Source organism: Heloderma suspectum, chromosome 3 (genome assembly GCF_057233095.1).
Source record: "Heloderma suspectum isolate Gila_16-S chromosome 3, 16-S_ref, whole genome shotgun sequence".
NCBI lineage: Eukaryota > Metazoa > Chordata > Lepidosauria > Squamata > Helodermatidae > Heloderma > Heloderma suspectum.
The window spans coordinates 124,233,617-124,257,111 of record NC_139460.1 but is presented as its reverse complement, the minus strand read 5'-3'; the positions used below and the strand labels follow the sequence as shown (position 1 = coordinate 124,257,111).

Below are 23,495 nucleotides of genomic sequence, written 5' to 3'. Positions count from 1 at the left end.
ATAATGGGCAAACCAATCCAATCAGCATGCAAAGGTGCTTCCAGATGAGGTTTTTATTGTGAAATCACCTTGCCTCATTCACATAATTTTACATGGGTCCAGATGATATCATCTTACACTTCTAATCTTCCTGTGTTTTCCTTCTGTTTCTTCTGTCTTTTTTCATACCACCAAAAAGAAAAAAAATCAGTTAAGGAAGAAAAGATGGAATAGCTGCACAATGCCTTTTGACTGTTAGTATTAGGAGCCCTCCAACTAGACCAGCCTTTCCGAACCTGGTACTTTCCAGATGTGTTGGACTACAACTCCCAGCATTCCCCAGCACCCCACTCAGGAAGGCCTGATGCCTGTGTGTCCCTGACCCCACAACTGTTACAGTCTTGTCGGGGCATCTCACACCAAGGGAGTCCTTGAAGCCTTTTCATGAGTCTCCAGTTTTTCGCATACTGGCCCATGTCTGGTAGAGGGACAAAAAAAGGAACAATTGATTTGCTGCCAGCTGGATGTGATTACAAGTGACCAGGATGGTGAGGAGTCTGGAAACCAAGTCCTAGGAGGAAGAACGGATGAAAGAGCTGGGTATGTTGAGCCTGGAGAAAAATTAAGGCGATACATGATAGCGGTCTTCAAAGATCTGAAAGGCTGTCATGAAGAATATGAAACAGAGCAGATTAGTTGAACTTGCAAGGAAGCAGATTTTGGCTAAACATTAGGAGAAACTTCCTAACAGTGAGGGCTGTTCAGCAGTGGAATAGACTTCCTTTGGAAGTGGTGGGTTCTCCTTCACTTGGAAGTATTTAAGCAGAGGCTGGATGGCCATCTGTCAGAAATGCTGTGGCTGCATCCTGCCTTGTAGAGCCTGCATTGAGCAAAAGAGTTGGTCTAGGTAATCTCCAAGGTCCTTTCCAACTCTATGATTAAATTAAGTGAGTCACAGAAAGAAGAAACACTCTGAAAGAGGGTGGATTGACTATCAGCAAGAGAAAATGAATAAAATACAGTTTTAAAAAGCATATGAAGAGCACCAAAGCATAAAGATACATTTAAAAACCCTTATTATAATTTGAATTATTTATTATAATTTAGGGCTTGGTAAGTTGAGTTTCTGTGAGAAAAGTGTGGTAAACAAAAATATTCAGGCAGTGCAATCCTATATATGTCCACTCAGAAGTATGCCCCATTGAGTTCATTGGGATTTATTCCAAAGTACGTATGTATAGGATTGTGACTGCAATCCTATCCACTCTTACCTTGGAGTAAGAGTCCAATTAAACGGAAGGGGACTTATGTCTGAGTCGACACGCATACGACGGCAGCGTAGATTAATTTTAGAGCAGCACTATGTGTCTGGGAGGGGATAAAAGCTGCCCCAATGTAATTCCATTTTATTGTTTTATGGAACCCACCCACTCTAGAAATCCTTTCGGACTGAAGGTCGGATAGAAATCAAATATGAACAAACTTAGTAAGATGCGCTGGTGTAGCGGGAGGGGAAACCGTGCATGAGCCTCCTGTGTTAGGTTCACACCGGTGATAACGTCTGTTTTGCTGAATGCGCAGCCATTAGGCAGGGAAGCCCGTTCCTGGTTGCAAATGAGGGCGCGTGCATATTGCAGAGAGCGCGAGAGACGAGTAAGGGAACACCCGGCTCCTGTGTACTGATTTGCCCCCGCCTGTTATGCAAGCCATCTGTGCCTACATGCGCGGACTGGACGGCAGCGGCAGCGGCCTCCGGTTGGCCGCGTGTGAAAAACCCCGGGCATACCTTTCCCCGCAGGGGCGTCGCGTGTGCCCCGCCGTCTCTCGACGCGCGTGTAAAGCCGATTCGCGCGCGCCGCCTCCGCCCGCGCTGCGTGGCAGGAGCTCGAGCGCCGCTCCCGAAGCCGAAGCGGCCTCCGAATTAGCCACGCTTGGCGGCTACCCCGGGCTGCAGTTCGCAGGAGCCGCGCTAGGGCTGCGCGCGCGCCTATAGCCGTCTCTCGTCTATATATAGCACTCCCTCCCTCCCTCCGCGCAGCAGCGGGGCGACCCCTTCCCCCGCCTCGCGTCTGCTTGTGCGACTGGGAAGAGCCGCGCTCCCCTCCTGCCGCGCCTCCGAGCGGTAGCGTAGCGATGCCGCCGCTCCTCCTCTGGAGGGCGCTGCAGCTTCGCCGCAAGTCCTACCGAGAGAGAGAGTCCGCAGCGGAGAGGGAGGCGGCGGCGGCTTAGGGAAAGAAAGAGCGCGAGCAAAAAGCGGCGGTTGTTCTCCCCTCACCAGACGTCACGTGATGCCGGAAAGCGCGCGCGTTCTCTCTCTCTCTCTCTCTCTCTCAAGCTCTTGCCAGCGGTTGGAGAGAGCCTGCTGCCGTTCGCCACGCGCGACTTCTTAGTGCCGGTAGGGGGCGCCGCCTCAGGGCAAGGACGGCCAGCTGGTGTGAACGAGCGTTGTTGATTGAGCAAAAGGAAGGAATGCAGGAGGGCAGGCGGCGGCGGCGGCGGGTGGCGCGAGACTTTCCGCGCGCTGTGCGTGACGCGGCGTTCTGAGGGAGAGGGAAGGTCGGAGGAGGAACGAGGTGAAGGCGGGCGAGGAGAAGTCGCGTATAGCGCGGGTCTTGCCGCCGCGGCGGCGGGGAGCTGCGTGAGTGGACGAGATGTGACGCTCCCGCACGGCCCGACAGGGCAGGCGGCGGCGGCGACGCCCGGGACGCGGCGAAAGGTGAGAGACCGGGCAGCGGCTTCCCTTAACTCCCTCCCTTCGGGCGAGCGGAACAGCTCAGCCCCGCTGCCCGTCTCGCCTGCCGCGAGAGGGGAGGCCCGCGGCAGGTCCGGGCCCAGAGCTTGGTCTCCCTCCCCGCGCCGCGCCGCGCGGCCAGTGCCCGTGGCTTATACCTCCCCTGGTGCCCGGCGAGCGGCCGTCCAGGGTCAGGCAAGCCCGCCCCCCGCCCGCTGGCGACGGGTTGTGTGGTGTGTCCGCGTGTGCATGTCACATGGGGCCTCTTCCTCCGCCGTTGCCGCCGCCGCTTCAGACACAACACGTTACCGCACCGGGACAGGGATATAATCGTGGGAAGCGGCGGCGGCAACGGCGTGCCTCCCCCCGCCCCCCCAAACAGTCTCCTCGCAGATGCCAAGGGGAGCGTTGCTGTCCTCAGCTCCGGATAATCGTCTGCACCCCGTACACGTTCGGGAGCCATGGCGGTGTCTGTAGCTTTCCATCACTGCAGTTGCCTGTTCGCAGCTTACTACTAACCATGCTCGTTTATAAACTATAGGCGCTGAGCACTGGTGGGCAATTTGATGATGTTGCACAGTGCAACATAAGGAAGTGGGGCTGCTGGATCTTTAAGGACTCGGAGAGAAACGTGGTTATTTTTTATGCTCCTCTCCCCCTTTGCCCCCCACCCCCATGGCTTTGCTTTTTCTAGAATCATGACGTTAGTTATGCTACTGTAAAATAAAGCAGTAGTCTCAGAATTAAAAGGGGTGGAGAGCAATGGTGAATGCCATGTGATTGGTACAAGCTAGACGCAACAGGATTTCACAACTGAATGTTTTTTAAAAAACCAGGTGTCAAACTATGTAAAGCATCCAGTTTGTGTATTTAAAAGCCATTCACTTTGCACATTTCAGTTCCATAATTCTAATGGGGGGGGGAAAGACTCCTCATGCTAATTATGCTGTCCCAAAGGTTCAGAATAAAAAGGTCAAATAGGGGTCTCAGTACATCTCTTTATTCGCTTAATCACAAGTGAGCTCCAGAGGGTGTGGTTGGACAAGATCTTCATAATAGCTTTATTAAACTCAAGGTAATTAACAGATTTGTGCAGACGTTTCGTTTGCTATCTTATTTATTTATTTATTTATTTATTTATTTATTTACAACATTTATATACTGCTCCACATCTAAACAGATTCTGGAGCAGTGAACAATAAAAGAGAAAAAGAATAAAACACCATTAAAAAAATACCAATAAAAAACATGGCTGGTCAGTCAAGGAAGGCTTCTTGAAATAAAGGTAATTTCGGCAGGTGCCAAAAACAACACAATATTAGTACTTGCCTGACCTCCAGAGTCAGGGAGTTCCACAGAAAGGGAGCCACCTCACTGCAGGCTCTTCTCTGGGTGGATTCCAGTTGGACCATAGGTCCATCCTGAACCACCAAGAGCACGCCATCTGATGACCTCAGTGACCGGACAAGTTGATAATGCCTCTTGTGTGCCATTAACTTTTTTCCAGCATTTTTTCATGGCACTATGATAAAATGGCACTGACTAGAACAGTAGTAGTGAAGATATTTGTTGTTGTTCAGTCGTTCAGTCGTGTCCGACTCTTCGTGACCCCATGGACCATAGCACGCCGGGCCTTCCTGTCCTGCGCTCTCTCCCGGAGCGTGCTCAAGTTCATATTCATTGCATCGGTGATGCTATCTAGCCATCTCATCCTCTGCTGTCCCCTTCTCCTTTTGCCTTCAGTCTTTCCCAGCATCAGGGTCTTTTCCAGAGAGTTTTCTCTTCGCATTAGGTCGCCAAAATATTTGAGCTTCAGCTTGAAATATTTGAGCTTTAGCTTGAAATGTTGTAGTCCTATTCAAAAGAGACATAAGATTTATGTTTTTGGAAGATTTTAGTTTCTCAAACCCGTTTCAGATTGTGCCAGTTCACACTTAATAACAGCCCATTGTTTAAACAACCCATGAGCTGTTGTGGATGAGTGGGAGAGAGTGTGCACTGCCTGCAGCACATGGGCCACATATGCTTTTAATAAACAGCCTATGATTGGCCTGTTCATAGGTTGTTGAGTATGACATGAGAACCTGGAGCACTGTTTTTTTTAGGTCTAAAGCAGCTATCCACGGTCTAAACTGTCTAAAGCAGTTCCCACGGTCTCCCCTCCCTGCCCTGGGACCACCCCCTTTTTACCCTCTCTGCACTCCGTTTATGAGTGCAGAGATGACGAGGCACACAGAAAGAACCAGGCTGGCTACAAGGGGGGGGGGGGGGAGAGCGCAGTTTCTGGAAACCAAAACATTTTCTGGCCATGTAGACAGTGTCTAGATGGCCATAGGATTGCTGTCTTATTGTGTAACTGCCCTGCCTCATTCACATAATTTTATAGGAATCCAGATATTATCTTCAATTTGTAACCTTCCTGTGTTTTCCTATCTCTTCCATCTTTTCTTATCAGAAAAAATCCATCTGGAAGCACTGTGATATCTTTGGTCCAGTCACTATCTCTCAGCCTAACCTACCTCATAGAGTTATTGTAAGGATAAAATGAGGACAACCATATATATCACCCAGAGCTCCTTGAAAGAAAAGTAGCATACAGATATGAATAAGTATTTTGTTAAAGGTTCTTCTGAATCTGCTGAAATGAGCCCATAAGGAAAACCATTGAGGGTGGCTTTAGCAGGGATGGGCAACTTGTAACCCTCCAGATGTTTTGGTCTGTAACTCCTATCAGCCCTAGCCAGCATAGCCAATGGTGAGGGATTATGGGAGAACAGCTGAAGGGCCTCAAGTTTCCAACCACTGTGGGTCTTTGTAATCAGACGCACTGTGAAGCTTGTCATAATTTAAGTAGGAATTCATTTCTTGTCTCGAGTGAGAGTAACTGTTCAGCTCTCTTAATGTCAAAGTCTGGGACAAGGAAAAATAAATTATACTATTTTGAATGCCTTCACATATACAGGTCAAAGTATATAGGCTGGCCCTATAAAAGTGTTTTTTCTGCCTATTGTTGCTACTTATCTGTGCAACAACCAGAGTGTTCATTGATGCTGCTAACAAGACTGTTTATCTGCATGAGGTACCCGTTCACTACCAAGATGATGATATTTGCTATTTATATAGTGCCATTAATGTACTTGATGCTTTGTGAAATAACAAATAAAAAGGACAGTGAAGAGAAAGAGGCAATGGCTATAACAGAGTGGAAGAAGGACTGTCAGTGGTGAGGGTTTCAAGGAATGAATGTGAGCAAATGTAGTTATATAGAGTGCATTGCATAAGTATTCACCCCCCTTTGACTTTTCCACATTTTGTTGTGTTACAACCTCAAATTAAAATGGATTTAATTGTTATTTTTGCCATTTGATTTACACAACATACTTAACACTTTGAAGGTGCAAAATATTTTATTGTGGCATAAAAGTTAATTAAACAAAAACAAACTGGCATTTGTTGGTTGCATAAATATTCAACCCCCTGAATCAATACTTGGTAGAAACACCTTTCCGCAATTACAACTGTGAGTCTTTTTGAGTAAGTCTCTACCAGCTTTGCACATCTGGATTCTGCAGATTTTGCCCATTCTTGGCAAAATTGCTCAAGCTCTGTAAGGTTGGATGGGGATTGTTGGTGAACAGCAGTTTTCAAGTCTTGCCACAGATTCTCGATCGGATTCTCAATTGGAACTGGATCAATTTTAAGACATTTAGGTTCTTGTATTTAAACCACTCCATTGTAACTTTGGATGTGTGTTTAGTGTCATTGTCGTGCTGGAAGGTAAACCTCCACCCCAGTCCCAGGTTCCTTGAAGACGGAAACAGGTTTTCCTCTAGAATTGCGCTGTATTTGGCTCCATCCATCTTGCCCTCAATCTTGACCAGTTTCCCAGTCACTACCAATGAAAAGTATCCCCACAACATGATGCTGCTTCCACCATGCTTCATCGTGGGGATGGTGTTCTCAGGGCGATGAGCACTGTTGGTTTTGCACCACACATAGGGTTTTGCAGTAAGGCCAAGAAGTTCAATTTTGGTCTCATCAGACCAGAGCACCCTTTTCCATATTTTGCTGTGTCTCCCACATGCCTTTTGGCAAAATCCAAATGGGATTTGATGTGGGTTTTTTTGTCATTATGGCTTTCTTCTCGCCACTCTTCCATAAAGCCCAGTTTTGTGGAGCATCCGGGTGATAATTGTCCCATGGACAGTTTCTCCCATCTCAGCTGTGGATCTCTCCAGCTCCTTCAGAGTTGGCCTCTTAGTTGCTTCCCTGATTAATGCCCTCCTTACCCAGGCACTGGGTTTTGGTGGACGGCCTTCTCTAGGCAGAGTCATGGTTGTGCAATATTCTTTCCATTTTCTAATAATGGATCTAACAGTGCCCTTGGGGATGTTCATTGTCTGGGATATTTTTTTATAACCAGCCCTGGTTGGTGCTTCTCAAGAACTTTATCCTGGACTTGTTTTGATAGCTCCTTGGTCTTCATGATGTTGTTTGTTTAGATATCAACTCCAACAAACTCTGGGGCCTTCCAGAAATAGGTGTATTTAATTTGAGATCATGTGAAACTTGAATTGCACACAGGTGGACTCCAACTAATTATTGACTTCTGAAGCGAGTTGGTTGCACCAGAGCGTATTTAGGGGTGTTACAGCAAACGGGGTGAATACTTAATGCAATCACGACTTTTCAGTTTTTTATTTGTAAATCATTTTGTAAAATATGTAGCTTTTTCCCCCACTTCAACATTACGGACTATTTTGTGTAGATTAGTGACAAGAAATCCTAATTAAATCCAGTTTAATTCCAGGTTGTAACACAACAAAATGTGGAAAAGTCAAAGGGGGGTGAATACTTATCTAAGGCACTGTATACCTAGGCTTGGTTGTGGTTGAGGACTAAGAGACTGAGCAAAAGGCTTCATGGAGACTGTGTTTATAAGAGGGGTTTGAGAGGAAGCAGTATGGTGGCACTATATATTCTGGGAAAGAGCTTCAGGCATAAGGAGATTGGGATGTGACAAGGGAAGGCAAGAGAACAAAAGGTTGCAATAATCAAGGAAGGAAATGACCATAACATGAACCAATGTTTTAGCCGTTGGGAACAGAGAACAAGGTATTGATATTAACCGTGTGGTACAGGGAGATCAAATATGGGGGAACAAAGCCAAAGTAGAAAGAGATGTGGTTTTGTACTGGGTGGAAAGGGTGGATGGAATACTTCCAATCAATATGGAAAGTAATCAAGTTAAGCAGTTTAGCATTTGAGATTGTCTGGTGCTTGTAGTTGGGCAGTATGATATCAAAATGAGCAGTGACGTGTTCAGATGTGCTTCACAGCATTTCCCAGTGTGTCACTCCGTGGTTCTCAATCTTTTTGGGCCTGTGGGCGCATTTGGAATTTTGAGAGAGTGCTGTGGGTACTGCCACAAAATGGTTGCTAAGGGGTCTGTGGCCAATCATAAAATGGCTGCCTTGGCTCCATGAGATCTTTCCCTGCACCCCTTCTGGCCTGCATGCTTCCTCCCCAGTCTTTTTGTGCACTCTCCCAGAAAAGCAGTGGCAGCTTCATGGGGGTTTTAATCATACTGCTCTCTTGGTCTGTTTTCCCCCAGCCCTTTCCTGGTTTCCCACCCACCCCCTCATCAGGGCAGCAGTGCTTCCTTTGCCTGGACCAAATGCTTGCCAAAAGTAGGGTCTGGGTGTTTACATGGCATAGACAAAAGCAAGGATGTTTGCTGTGCCAGAGCAAAAAGAGGCGGCTAATTTGGCTAGAAGTTAATGTGAGGTGGTTGAGTTGGCTAAAGGAGCTGTGAGGTCTTTCCTCCTGCTTCTTTGCTGCCACCTGCAACTCGCTCCTCCTCCTGACCTCCCCCTAGCCCTAATGTTGCCAATCAAAGACATATCTAGCTGCTTCTGTAGCCAATGCTTGACTTGCCAGGCGCTCTCCAACCTCTGGGGGAAAATCATAGAAAACCATAGCATTGGGGAAGGAGTGAAATGAAGCAGAGTGTGGGCAACATATTGAAGGAATACTGTCATCACAGCTGAGAGCCCATCCACTGTAGCAAATGCTTTGTGAACTGTCTGTAAACATGGGACTGCACATATGGCTGACACGAGTTAAAAATGAGTGTTTTATTATTTGTTAGTGTGTGTTTTTCCTTGATGACGTACGAAGATTTTTTTTTCCTGGAGGAACTAGGAAAGGAAAAATTGGGCAAGGCTAGGATGAAGGAGTTTCAAATTCCTTCAGTGTAACCTGGTCCTTGAAGGTGTTGTATAAATAAGAATTATGTATACTTTGAATAGTGTGTTAAATTATTAATAGTTTCCAATTGTAAAAATGAAACTAAGACTAATAAGGCAGTGTATTTGTTCTGGGTACTAAGAATACAGGATATCAAAATGACAGTCATGGGAGGGGATTTCTCTACCATCCAATATTAGTAGTTGATTATGGATTACTGCAGTAAAATAACTAAGAATATAATTATGTCTTAATTAATGTTTATGTTACTCAGATGACTTTACTTCATAGGGGATTAATATCAGGCAGGCTGTGGCAGGACTGGTACAATTACTGTCTTGTTTGGGTCCCCTGGAGAAAATAGTAATTGACTCATTTTCTAACTTGGTATCAGAAGCCATGAAGTTTGATTTACAGTGAAGTGATAAGGAGATGAAGCCATGTCCTAGCAGTCCTAGTTGCAGCAGTGCGGTTAAGATTCCTGGTGGGTATTGTATATGAACTCCTGAGGTAGGGCATCTATAAGGGGCTTTGAGGAAACAGTAATTCATTTGCCCTTTATTCAAGGGTCTATAATTTTGCTTGCATTGGTAAGTGTTCTGCTGCCCGCAGGCAAGTGCAATGAGTCTTGGACTTCCTCCAGCCTTGGAGACAGAGGGAGGATAGAGATTTTCTCCACAATTGTGCTATGCTTTGGAGAAGCTTAGTGCACCTATAGGGACAATCCCCTCCCTAATCCCAGAGTTGGAAAGAAACCTGAGATTTGCTTTGGCTCTGCACTTCTGAGTTGCTTGGAGTACCTTGGAAACACAGAGCAAATGCAAATTGCAGTTTCTCTCCAGTTTGTTTCCATACAACACATTTCCAAAAACAATTCCCCACTCCCACTCCCTAGCTCTAATATTAGTGCTACGGAAGGGAGCAGGCACTTGTTGCATTTCAGAATTGCAGCATGAAGTCAGGAGGAAGATTCTGCCCCTTGGAGGAGGGTCAGGGTCTTGGTAACCACAAATTTTGGGTTGGCCACTCAAAATGTGTGGACCCCTGCCTTTGTCTTATGTTCTCAGTGGCTTTGGGGTGTGTGTGTTTGTGTTGTTCTTCTCCAAAGTTCTCTGAAGTTCTCCATGACCAAGTTTCCACTTGGATACTCCGTGGGCTCAAAGTATTGTAATACAGTTTCATGCTGTGTCTTTTGATATGTGAGCTGTGTTCCCTTGCTGAAACTAGTATACTGATGAAGTGAACTCCAGTCCATGAAAAGTTTATTTCATAATATATTTGTTAGGTTTAAGGTATTAAAAGACACTTTGTTGTTTGCTGCAGTAGACTAACATGACTACCTCTCTAATAGTGCTGCACAGTGGTAGCCTACTAAGTTAGGTGATACCTTTTCCTGTGTAGCTGGAGGGGTGGAGTTAGTGGTTATGGAGAAGACAGTCATTATGGGCTCTACATTCATTCTTATTGGTGTGCATTTATTTAGGACAGCTATTTCAGGGTGCAATCCTAAGCATGTTTAGACAGAATAAAAGTCCTACAACTCCCAGCATTCTCCACCCAGCATGGCTGGCTGGGGGAATGCTGGGAATTGCAGGACTTTTTTCTGTCTAAACACACGTAGGATTACATTCTCGGTGTTTTAACTTTATGCTGACAGGGGAGATAGGACCTGGCCTTGAAAGAGGATAAGATTCTAACTCAGCTGTCCCCAGCAACACCCCATTTCCCCTTTTCACCATCAACTGGCAATTACTAATTGCATGAATGGTGTCATGTTTAGTTCGGCCCTAAATGTCACGGTCAGCTGCTATTTTGGTATGTTACAGCCAGGTGAAAAAGTGTTTTGCAAGACTGTGCCAGTGTATTGGCAAATTAGCACCTAGATGGACTTAAGTAATGCAATGAAGTGGAAAAATATGAGGTTAAAAGAGCCTTCCCAACCTGGTTCCTTCCAGATGTGTTGTACTTCAACTCCCAATAGCCCCAGCCATCATGGCCAGTAGCCAGGAATGCTGGGAGTTGTCATCCAAAACTTCTGGAAGGCACCAGGTGAGAAAGTCTAAGTTAAAGGTTGTCTGTTTTTGATGACTGATTATAAGCCACTCCAGGAGCCTTTTTGGCTGAGGAGCAGGATAAAAAATACTGTAAATAAACACTTTGCATACATGTAAATTAATATTTTGTACAATGATAATTGATGCATCAGTTGTGTTGTCATATAAAGTCTTCCCAATGTAGATATTTGTAATTCCTACACTTCTTATTTTGGGCTGTGCAATTTCAAATGTTATAGGAATAGTACTGAAAATACTGTTTTTTCTCCCAAATTAGAAGCTTCAATATGAAGCAAGGTGGATGGAGAAAACGAGCCAATGACAGAGATGGCTGGGGGACATGGGTATGTTCAAGTTGAAAATACTTTAATGAAAAGTAGAGATAAAATAATTTTGGGGGGGAATTGCCTGCTTTTTTCTGGGGTTTAGTAGCTTTATTGTAATTATATTATTTCTATAACATAGCCAAACTGTATTCACCTTTGACATGTTCAAAAAGTGAGAGTTAAGTTATATTCTGCAATTCATGTTAAGACATTTGGCTAGGAAAATTGCCAGTGTTAATTTTATGGTTTCAAAAGCAGGTTAAATCTGTCATGCTTCGCTTACAAAATGTACATGTGATTATTCTGTTTATAACTTTTCCACACCAAAAACTAAACTGATACCAAGTAGTTTCAAAAACAGTATGTCATTAGGACTTGCAGCCTCTTTCACCAATTTCTGTAGTTAGATATAAAATAATCAAATGATTATAGACTTCTAACAGTATATTTTATTTAAATTCAAGGGAGGATATATGTCTGCCAAGGTCCAGAAACTGGAAGATCAATTCCGTTCAGAGGCAGCTATGCAACATCAAAAAGATGGAAGTTCATCCAATATCTTCAGTGGAATTGCCATCTATGTCAACGGCTTTACAGGTGATGTTTTCATTCTTTTAAACCAGGAACAGGCAAACGTTTTGAGCCCGTGGGCACATATGACAATTTTTTTTCAGGGCTGTAGGCAAAGCTGCCAGAGGCCCTGAAAATAATGTCACATGTTCTTGTCCCCTCCCATTCCTGAATTCCCACTTTTCTGGCCCCTCCCCCCTCCCCATTTGTGGTTTCTCTCCCCCTGCCACCTCTTCTTTATCTTTTTCCCTGTGCCCACTGCTTTTGCCTCCTGCTATCTTAGTTGTCCCCACCCCACCCCCTCACTGCCATTGCTTCTGCCTTCCAATGCAGTCACCAGAGCAGTGAGGAAGCAGGAACTTGGCAGATCAGGCAATAAGCGTCCCAATCTGCGAACTTCCTTGCCATTGAGAGTAGTGGGAGGCAACAACAGAAGTGGCGATGGGAGTGAGTGAGGGAACCATCAGGGGTCTGGTGGTGGGGGTGAGTGGAGGAGCAACAGGGGGTCAGGCAGAGGCACTGAGGAGTCCTGGCAGGTGCCAGGATGCTGTCGCCTGTTTTAAACTATTCAAAAGTCTCTTAAGACAGGTAAAGTTGAGGTAAAGTTAGTGAAGGAGCTGGTTGTTGGGGAAGGGATAGAAGTATATCTCATTGTCCTCCTGGCCAGAATTCTTTGTAGCTTTTTTTGTTGGGAGAACCAGCCGGGCTGCTTGTGGTCAGGCTAACTCCCCTAGCAAACTGAAAGTGCTCTAGAATGCATACCATAATCTTCCACATGTAGGATTTAAAGCATGCAAGTATATTTTGATATGCACTCCCACTTTATTATGGTGGGTTGTTAGGGTGGAAGCAGCTTGTCTGCTCTCCTCATCTGCTGTGGTGTGGTCAAAGAGATGATCTGAAAAACTAGGCTTAATCCCATAACCCCCTCATTCAGTGGTAGCAGTCTGCTGATGGTGGAGCACATTTAGGGCTCTTACTTGGGGAAAATACTTGTTTTTCCAAGTTTTATTTCCTCAGAAATGAGATTTTGCCCAAATGTTTACTCAGTTCTGCTTCAAAGCAACTGCCAATGTACCCTAAAAGAGAATTTTAAGTTTTTGAGTTGGGGCAGGGATATATTTTTCAGTGTCATGGTACAATGCAAGCCCTTCTGTGTATGAGCTATTTAGTGCAAGAGATTCCTGTGCAATACTGCACTGAACCTCTCAGTTGTTGTTTTTAAAAAATATATATATTTTTTAAAGATACCACCTTTTGGCCCTCAAAAGACTCCTTTCAAGGTGATGTACAACATTAAAACAATCAAAATTAAAATATAAAAGCCAGAGAACATCAAAACAAGTCAGTAACAGGGATTCACAAGTAGGTTTCCCAGTTTGACTTTCTGCCTCTACTAATGCCAGTGTATTGGGCTGCTTATAATATTTCAGCAGTTGCTTAAAAAGTGATTGTGATATATCTTTAAAATATATATTTAGTACTTATGCTGTGCAATAATACCTTACAACTTTTACCTTGTTTAACACAAGAAGTATTTCTCATTAACAACTTTAAATAAAGTCTGCAGTGCAGACTTGTTCTAAAATCAGTATTGAAAAACCTTGTAGTCTGTGTTTGGCATAAAGCACATTTTTCTGTTTAAATTTTTAAAAGCCATTTGTGATTGGGTTTCATCACTCCTTTCCGATACTCAGGCATGAGTGCCATTGCTTCTGTAGCCAAAGTGGCACCATACGCACACAAGGAACAGGACTGGGGTAAATACCAATATTTGCAGAAGAACTATATGTGTGTGTGTGTGTGTGTGTGTATATATATATGTATGTATGTATGTATGTATATATTTGGGGGAAAATACCTAAGGGGTGGAACACCAGAAATAGGTGACCTGGTTATGGTATGCCAGGGCTGGCCCTCCCATGAGGTGCAATGAAGCCCCCATCTCAGGCAGCAGAGCAGGAGGAACGGCAAATTGCATGCTCCCTGCACCCACCAGGAGGGCCTCCTGCCGCCCCCTCCAGCAGGTGCTCCAGACAGCTCCACCAGTCACTCTCCCTCCATGGCATTTGCTGCAGAGGGAGACGGGCTGGTGGGGCTCTCCTGAGCAGCCACCCACTTGGTGATGCTAGCAGGTGCTCCGGTGGGCCCCGCCAGTCCCACTCCCCGCTGTGGCAAATGCCACAGTGAGAGAGCAGCCGATAGGATTCTCTGGAGCAGCTGCCTTCTGGCTTGCTCTTAGAATCCTTTCAGTGAGAGCCAGCAGCCAGGCGTGATCTCTGGAGACTCGCATTGGTCAAGGAAGCAACCGGCAGGTCTCTTCAGAGAGCTGGCCACACTGAAATGCCTGGCACTGAGGAGACCCTTCTTCAAAGCCATGCATTGTGGGAGGGGTGTCTCAGGGAGCTGAAATGCCTCAGAGCCAGGCATTTCAGGCTGCTTCTGAATAGCTGCACTGCCTGCTTCCTCTGGCCAACACGGCTCTCCAGAGAGCCTGCCTGTCCTCTGGTTTGTTTGCCATGACGATGGTACGTGTGTGTGTGGGGGGGGGGGTGATATGGCGGTGGCAAGGGGAAGGGGGTGACATAGCGGAGGATAGGAGGTAGGGATGCAACGCAGTAGTGAGACAGGGGTGGCAATGTGACGCAGTGACAGGAAGTAGGGTAATATGGCAGCAGTATGTGCTCTCCCACTTCAGGCAGCAGGAAAGCTCACGCTGGAACTGACATGCTGTGTGAAAAAATTTTGGAAGTGGGATGGAAAACCAGGTGGGAGGGGAAATGGTGTATCATGGAGAAGGATTCCACACTGTAACATTTTGTTGCAGATCACACTAGTATGTACAAATATTTAAATTTCTCAGTATTCCCAGTTCTCACAATTTGTCTGCTTCTTATTGTACCCAAACTGTTATCACTCACAAACAAGAGCGGGGTATTAGCTTGTGGGAACCTCAGCTACAAAAAAAAGGGGGGAGGGAGAATAGAATGGAGTATCCTGGAAAAAGACATGGCCTGACTGGAATAGGAGAGCTCCACGCTGCAACATTTTGTTGCAAATAAAGGAAGAAAAACATAATATTAAAGGTCGTCTCATTAGGAGCAGTTGCTGGTAGTTTTGTAATTGATGTGTTATTGAAGGAAGTGAATCTCAGGAACATACTTATATTGAGATTTTGTCAACATGAATATTTAAATATAATGCATCAGTTAATTGATTAAAAGGCATGTCATTAATTTTTAAAAATTCCTTGGCAGTTCTGTTTTTTTCCTTGGCTATTTTACACAAGTTAGTGTAGGAGCACCTCTTAAATGAAAAGCATTATACTAGTTTTGTTTGTTTTTTACTTTGTGGTTTTGGTAATTAAACATTTAAAAGCATTTTTCAGTCTTTTGTAAATCTATTACAGATCCTTCAGCTGATGAACTGAGGCAGCTAATGATGTTGCATGGAGGGCAATATAATGTATACTATTCTAGATCCAAAACAACGCACATTATTGCTACAAATCTTCCAAATGCCAAAATAAAAGAACTCAAAGGGGAAAAGGTAGTTCGACCAGAATGGATAATGGACAGGTAAATACTGGAGATCTATGACCAGGCTCATAATTCCATTTAAATGTTCCAGATGTAAGGGCAAGCATCTTCATTTAAAAAGACATCAAGCATCATTGCATTCTGAAACACTAGTCTTATTGAATGGGTTGGATCCAGATTTAGGCACACGCAACTAGGCTGGTGGAAGCAGACTTCCCTACCTCTTCATCTCTATGGCAGCCCTTCCAGCCCCCTGAAAATGCTCCCAAGAGTGTCAAGGGAGCTTGCTGAATGGGGCAACGGTGTTGCGTGGGGAAGAGGGTGTGTTCCCCCACCAAAACTGGGAGGAAGCACCTTCTGTGAATGGAGCTGCTGTGGAGAAGAGGATTTTGGAGCCCAGTTGCACACATTTAAATCTGGATACAATTCAGTGTGTTTTAATCTTTTTCTGTTTTAACATTGATCATGTTCATAATAGGTGTTCAGCATTATCCTGTAACTGTGTGATAGAAGTGATCTGTGATAGCACTGATTGAATCTAGTGGGAATTGAGTGTAAAATGTTGAAGGGGCAAAGCTGTTAAGTGAATAGCAAATTTATAGCAGCTTCAACTAATAAAACTAGGTGACTAACAGGATTGTTGATTAAAGTTAATGTTATAAAGCAGAGTATATGTGGCCAGAAAGAATCTTGACTGATAAGCACTCAGCGTGCAAGTATTTTCTGAGTTCATGATGAAAACTATTCATCATGAATTTGGAAAATATTTGCAAGTTGAGTGCTTATCAGTCAAGATTCTTTCTGGCCACATCCATTCTGCTTTATAACATTAATTTTAATCAATTGTTAATTGTCAATTGTTAATTCAGGAATAGAGAGCAAAGGCAATTTTGAGCAATATTCATATTGCTGGAAATATTGTTGGCTGTGCACTTTGTAATACACAGATATTTTTAAGACAGGGTAATGGAAATCTAATGGTTTTAATAAAATCTTAAAAGCTCTCTTCTGGAAAATATTAAAAATTATATATTGTGATTTATAGTGCAAATAATGAGCTGCCCAGATAAATACGCTTTCCATATCTCTGTTATACCTCGTAGGCATTAAAGTTTATTGGATTGTTTGTATTCTTTAGAAAGTAAAAAATTATTTTACTGAAATGTCATTTGAATTCTAGTGAATATACTGGGAAAACAAATGATCTGTACTCGAGACTATCTCCATTGTAACATATATGATTACACCATTCCCTTAGAAACCTGACCACATAAATGCTAACAAGTTCTTGGTTCGTTTTAATTGGGTAATCTGATCTTACTGTAGTTTTCTTAATTGCAGTAGGTATTGGTTTTTTCATCCTTTGCCAAGCTTCTTGTTAGTGTACAGATTGAAGATAGATGGGAAATACAGCATAAAGAATTAAGTGTTAGCAGTGCTATAATTTACCCATGCATTTCCCTAGACTTTGCATGATTACACTCCTCTTATGCATAACAGGGACTTGGCTGTATTTATTGCAACATAACTCCTCAGAGAACACTCTGGTGTTGCAGGTGGGAGTTGTAGAAGAAGTTGCATTTGATTCTAAAACCCCAAGATTTAACAACATAGATTGAACAGTAATGTTCCTCTAGAAGGATTATCTAAGAGATAAGTACCGTAGTAATTTAGACATTGCAGCAACATTTGTTTAGATGTTGCATAGAGGTATGCAAAGCAAAGATATTGAAAGTGTATAAACAAACTGTTAAACCCTTGTAATGTAAGAAAATCCTCAGCCTTCCTCCCATCCCTAAATTTGAGGAAAACAAAGCCCTATTTAGGCATTTACTCCCACACGATTAAAATTGCTGGGGGCGGGGAGTGGGGATGTGCTTGCTGGCCCCACCCCCTCTGTTGCATCTCAGTTGCCCAGCCCTGCTGCCTTCTGCACACTGGGAGTATCTGAAGTGGGACTTCTTCTCTGTAGAGAAAGTTCCCTGCTTCAGACATTCCCCCTCCAGTGTGTAGAAGGTGGTGGAGCCAAGTGATGGGGATGTGATGGAGGGGGCAAGGCCAGTGAGCGTGACCCTGCTCACTCCTTCAGGCAACTGAAATTGCATGAGTAGTTGAATAACAGAATAGGGTTTAATAAGTGCGGTTTCTCTGGTTAGTTGCTTTTCCATAAGAGTATTCAAATACAATTAGACATTTTATTCTGGAATAGTTTGAACAGTTTTATTTTTGTCCAAACAAAAATAATTTTCTAATGTTATTGCAGCCCTACTTCCTTTTTTCTTACCCAAAACCACTTGGGTCAAGGTCCAAAGAATTATTCAACTAGTACTGTGTGTCCAATGGCATGGTGAGACCCTTTTTTGGTGGAAAGGCGGGATATAAATTAAATGAGTCCTGTGTTACCCCAAATAACAGGCTCCCCACCACCACATGGCAAACCATTTCTGAAGTAGAACAGGGTTTCAGAAGTTCATAGAATCATAGAATAGTAGGGATGGAAGGTATAAGACCATCGAGTCCAACTCCCTGCTCAATGCAGGAATCTAAATCAAAGCATCCCTGACAGATGGCTGTCCAGCTTGACCTTGAATGCCTCCAGTGTGGGAGAGCCCACCGCCTCCCTAGGTCATTGCTTCTTGATTATGATATAGTGGGGGGAGAGCAGAATGGGTCTGATTTTCAGATGGGGTATGCTCCAGCCCATTGAGGCTTCTAAAGTATTTATTTCATGTGTACCCTGCCCTTCAGCAGTGCTCACAGGGCAGGACTTTGAATCCTAGCCTTAGAATAGACTTCCCCAACCTGGGTCCTTTGAGATGATTTGAACTACAACTTCCATCAGCGCCAGCTAATATGGCTAGTGGTTAGGGGTTATGCAAGTTGTAGTTGCAAACATCTGGAGAGGCTTGGGAAGCCTGTCTTAGAATGTCTATCAACTTTCCGGTACCGTAACTGTTGTTAGCTGTATAACATAATCAGATGATGAAGTGATGGGGGCCCTGGGAAAGATTTTTTCCGGGAGCAGGGCTCTCCTGCCTTCCTGGCCAGCCAACCTGGCCTGTTTTGCTTTTTATCTGGTTGGCGGCAGCAGCTCCTCCTGTCCCCATGCTGGCATGCTACTAAACAAAAGTACCACAGCTGGTGAAGGCTGCAGCCGTGTCCACACCATTTTAAACTACAATGTTTTTTTCTTTACCAGCTTTGATTAGCAGCATGTTGGACTAATCAGACCCTGCCTTTGTGGGTGTGCATCCCATGAGGGAACATAGCGGTGAGGGGGTGGTCCTCTCGCCACTTCAGTGCCCTCATTGGCTGAAACCCCCATGAGCAGGCTCTGAGTGTGCTGCTAATCAAAGTTAGTAAAAAGAAAAAAAAAATACTGTACTTTAAAATGGTGCACATAGGGCTCCCATTTTCACCAGCTGCTGCTGCAGCACTTTCCTTTAGTGACATACTGATACAGGAGGAGGAGCTGCTGCTGCTACTATTGCAGCGGCTACCATTCCTGCTGCAGCCATCTGTCAGGGGCCATTTTGGAGCCCTCCCAGACCACAGGACCCCAGACCTGCACCCCACAGTCTGGCCCTAGCCTGCTGGAAAGAAAAGAATCATGGCAGTAATTAGAAATATGCAACGCAATCGTCAATCCCCTTCTCTCCTGCTCTCCTAAATACATTAGTGTAAGCAAGTCATTTTCCCACTACCCTTAATGCTTTAAGAGCAGGATAAAAGCTATAAAGACTATTTGTTCTGAAGTCAATGATCAATTAAAATTCTCACATTTTGTTACAGCATAAAGGCTGGACGGCTCCTTTCATACATTCCATATCAGCTTTACACAAAACAGTCAAGTATTCAAAAAGGACTCTGGTTTAATACTATATGCAAACCTGAAGATCCTATCCCGGGTCCTAGCAATATCTCTGTGGAGCTCAACAGGATGTAAGTAATTATCTTAATTTATTAATTCAGATTAAGTTAGAGATTGACTAGTTCTGATAATTTTGTGTTGATAATGTTCAGCTCTTTGAATATCTCAGAACACATCTCAAATCATATTTGTAAACTCAGTCCACTCGATTTTAATCTGTCATTCTTAGTCAATTCATTTGTACTTTGCTTTCCATATGGTGCTTTCAAATTGATTGACATAACAAAGAAGCCTTCCAAATAAGAATACAGGGAGAGCAATCCAGTTGTTCCTGAGAGAGCGTCCCAGGGAACATAGGATTGTTCGGAGTCCGCCTCCCAAGGCAATAGAGACTGTTATGACCTCAAGAGGGGAATCTGAGATATGATCCCTCTCCCCAGCCCCCTACAGCCGCTGCATAAAGAACTGCACTGGCTGCTTTCCTAGGTTGCATTCCGGAAAAGGGGGCATTCCAGGGGACGGGAGGGGAGAGGCTGGGATACAAGAAATCCTGTCCTCTCCAGCCCTGGCCCAGCCCCCACCAGCACACCTCCTCTAGATGGGCTTGAAGGCCCATCTAGTGGAAAATATGTAAAAAGGAAGGAGGACAAAACTCACTTCCATCCTCCTCCTGTCCTGCCAGCAACAGCCTGGCAGGGCATTGGATACTCAGAAGCTTTTGAGATTAGAGGATTCCATCTAATGAGGGTGTAACCCATAGAATTACACTGTTCGAATGCAATCCTCTGTTACCTGAGATTAAGATCCATTGAACTAAATGGTGCTTACTTCTGAGTAGACATGTATAGAATTACACTGTTAAGAATGTAACCTTGCATCCCAGTCTTGTAAATGTGTATAGCTGGGTCCTTCCTCCAATGATATAAGTCTGTTACAGTGGTATTGCAATAAGTTAGTATCCAATACAGAGCACTTCTATCTTGGCCTTTGGTGACCTACTTAGCAATTAGGGTGAATTGTATAATCCTTCCCCTGCCACTGTCATGTCCTATCTGCCCATTTCTATTATCATTTAGCAGCTTTATATGATGCTACTATACCATCTATGCCAATGAAGGCAGTTTCCAGCATAGTAGCAACAGCTGAGTATTGTTAACATGGCTCTGTTTGTAATTTCTTTGGGATGCCACAGGTCTTCTTTACACTGGGACACTAATATACATTTTTCTTACACTATGAATCATAGTGTCAGTCCTGAAATTTATTTATCATATTTAAGTCAATGTTTATTCCACCTTCCCACTTAAAGTGCCCAAGGCAGCTTGAAATCAGTAAAAAAAAATTAAAACTCAACATTAAAATAAAATCAGCCAGAGACAGGATGGGAGATAACAGAACATAAACTAGCCAGTTAAATTAAATACCTCCCAGAATAAAAATGTCTTGAGGTGACGAAAAGATAATAATGAGGGGGCCAGACAGATCTTCCAGGGTAGGGAGTTCAGTAGCCTGGGTGCAGCGAAAGAAAGGCCCTCATGCACCTTTGTCAAATGTACCTCAGAAACAAGTGGGAAGTTCAACAGAGGCTGCTTGCAGAGGAATTGCTTGTAGTGTCACCAACTAGAAGGCATTGTGCAGTTATTCCATCTTTTCTCCTTAACGTATTTTCTGTACTAACGAAAAAGATGGAAGAAGTGGAGGAAAAACACAGTTGAGGGATATGAATGGAAGACAATGTCATCTGGACTCCCCATAAAATTCTATGAATGAGGCAGGGTGGTATGATAACAGCTTTGTATGGAAGCTCCCTTAGTTGCTCCAGCAGATCTTACAGGACTGACAGGATCATATGAGAGTTTTGGTATCCTGGTCCTAAACTACTGAGGGTTTTAAGGGTATTCATCAGCACCTTCAATTGAGCCCAGAAATAAATCAATAGCCAGTGCAACTGGATAGTAATAGAGTAGCATGCTGCAGATCAAAACCCTTGCTGCAGCATTTTGCACCAGCTGCTGTTTCCAGGTGCTTTACGGTAGAGTAGTGTTACAGTACAGCATGTTAGAGTAATCCAGGCAGGAGGTAACTGAGGTGTTCGTTATCATGGCCATTCTCTAGGAATGGGTGCAGTTGGTGCACCAGCCTAATCTGGGCAAAGATACTCCTGGCCGCAGCTGTCACTTGACGATCCAGTAGCAAAACTGGGTCAAAGAGCACCCCCAAACTGTGAAGCTGGCTTCACAGGGAGAGTACAACCCTATCCAAGACAGGTTGAAACTCTATTTCCTGATTCACATTTTTACTGACCAGTAGCTTTAAAGTAGCAGCTTTAATTTATTACTGCACATCTAGTCCTTCACTGATCTCAGACATTGGTTCAGGAGGACCTACACAATTTCTCTGAAATATAATGGGAAAGAGAGAGCCAGGTGTCATTAGCATTTGATGGCACCAAATTCCAAATCCCCAGATGATCTTCCCCAGCGTTTCATATAAGTGTTAAACAGCATAGGGGGCAAGATGAAACCTTTTGTAAGGCAACAGACACAGCATCAAGCAGAAATGCCCAGTACCATGATAAAACTGCCCCCAAGGCCCATTCCACATAGGCAGTCCAGAAGAATACTATGATTGGTATCAAAAGCTTCTGAGTGGTCCAGTTGAGCCAACAGCGACACACACCTTCTGTTTATCTCCCAGTATAGATCATTCACCAGGATGACCAATGATGTTTCATTACCAAAACTTGGTCAGAAACAAGATCAAAGTGGACCCAGAAATTAACACATAGTTAAAAGTATTGTTCAGACATTGAGAGAATGTTTGAATGTATTTGAAAAATTCTCATTCCTAATTCATCTCTTGTAGTTATACAATTGTTCTAGAAGAACATAGTATTACTAATATGGATAGCAAGTAGAGACCTGCTTAAACATTTGTGCATGAGGGTTGACTGTGTATGTTAGCGAGATGCTTTCTGTGTCTAGTTGTTTCTCACTCACGTGTGCCACATTTTTACAACTTGCACTCAGTGCTTGTATACAAAACTAATTGGGCACATCATTCACATATCACTTGGAGACGCATACTAGATGATTATGTGGCTGCTGCCAACCTGTCTCTTCCAATAATGTGTAGTAAAAGATAATGTATGATGTGTTGTCACTGCATTTGGTTTCCTCATCCCTGCTGTACTTCATTAGCTGCCAAGAAAACTGAGCTGAAGAGAGAGCGAACTTCAGAGGTGATCTGAAAATTATTTATTAGCCCCACTGTATTTTGTGTCTTATGACTCCTCCTCAGGGGCAGCTTTGCCTAATTTAATCCATTCAAAGGATAACCAAAGCTGTCTTTCTCACTATCTCAGAGAGGCATGCTTAGAGGTCTTGGGAATAGAGGAGGATTGCTCTAATTTGCATTGTGATATAGAGAAGATAAGGAAAGAAATAGCAGGAATGTCCTGTTATTTCTTTACTTCTGAAAAAGTAGCACATGTGAGATCCTGCTATTTACCCCAGTCCCGCGACCTGTGCAAAAGAGCTAGAGAAGGGTCTTCTTTCATTTTACACCGTGATTTGGAGAAGACAGCAAAGAGCACAAGACCCCCGTTCTTTTTTCTAAATTGCAGAACATGAAAGTTTTGGGGATAGAATGTGGGCTGTTGGATGACCTTCTTACCAGCAGGTTGGGAAACTCATACCTGATGAGCTGGCAGATGGATTTATGGATGCCTGGGGAGTGTTGTGGGAGAAGTAAGCCCATGTCTAGTTTACTGAAACCACAGTTGGCCAACCCACTTCTAGCCATGGTTGATATGATACACACTCAGTAATATTTTTTAATTTCACAGTTAATTGGCTTGCAAATTTTACTTATATGCCAAGTGGTTAGTTATTACCAGCCAATTTGTGTATTAATTTAAATTGCTTTCTCTTGGCGTATTTTGATTCTTGTGCATTCCAAAAATCAATAGGCCCTTAAGATTCCTGATGTTAATATTGTTTATATTGGTGTAGTCTCCTATGTTATTTTTTGTGTTCCCAGATGTTAATTTGAAGATATATTTTGTGGCACAATTCTAGCTACATACATGAATGATACACAAATAGAGTTGATTTAAAAGTATAATGGAACAAAATGTAGAAGGCACATACGTACCAAAAACTTTTAATGGATCAA

General features: G+C 43.8%; 1 protein-coding gene across 6 annotated transcripts in view; it reads left to right on the top strand.

The window, feature by feature from the left end:
• The first annotated feature begins 2,195 nt into the window (after positions 1-2,195).
• The window catches only part of REV1 (REV1 DNA directed polymerase), a 66,223-nt gene continuing 44,923 nt past the window's right edge, over positions 2,196-23,495 (top strand). For 2 of the 6 annotated variants that reach the window (XM_084844404.1, XM_084844399.1), the window contains exons 1-5: positions 2,424-2,552; positions 11,291-11,357; positions 11,804-11,936; positions 15,319-15,487; positions 19,241-19,390. In XM_084844404.1, the coding sequence (XP_084700530.1) occupies positions 11,301-11,357; positions 11,804-11,936; positions 15,319-15,487; positions 19,241-19,390 (509 nt within the window). In that variant the 5' untranslated portion in view covers positions 2,424-2,552; positions 11,291-11,300. Of the gene's footprint in view, positions 2,375-2,423; positions 2,696-11,290; positions 11,358-11,803; positions 11,937-15,318; positions 15,488-19,240; positions 19,391-23,495 lie in introns of those variants that run through there. The other 4 variants (XM_084844403.1, XM_084844398.1, XM_084844405.1 and 1 more) reach the window with 3 other exon arrangements.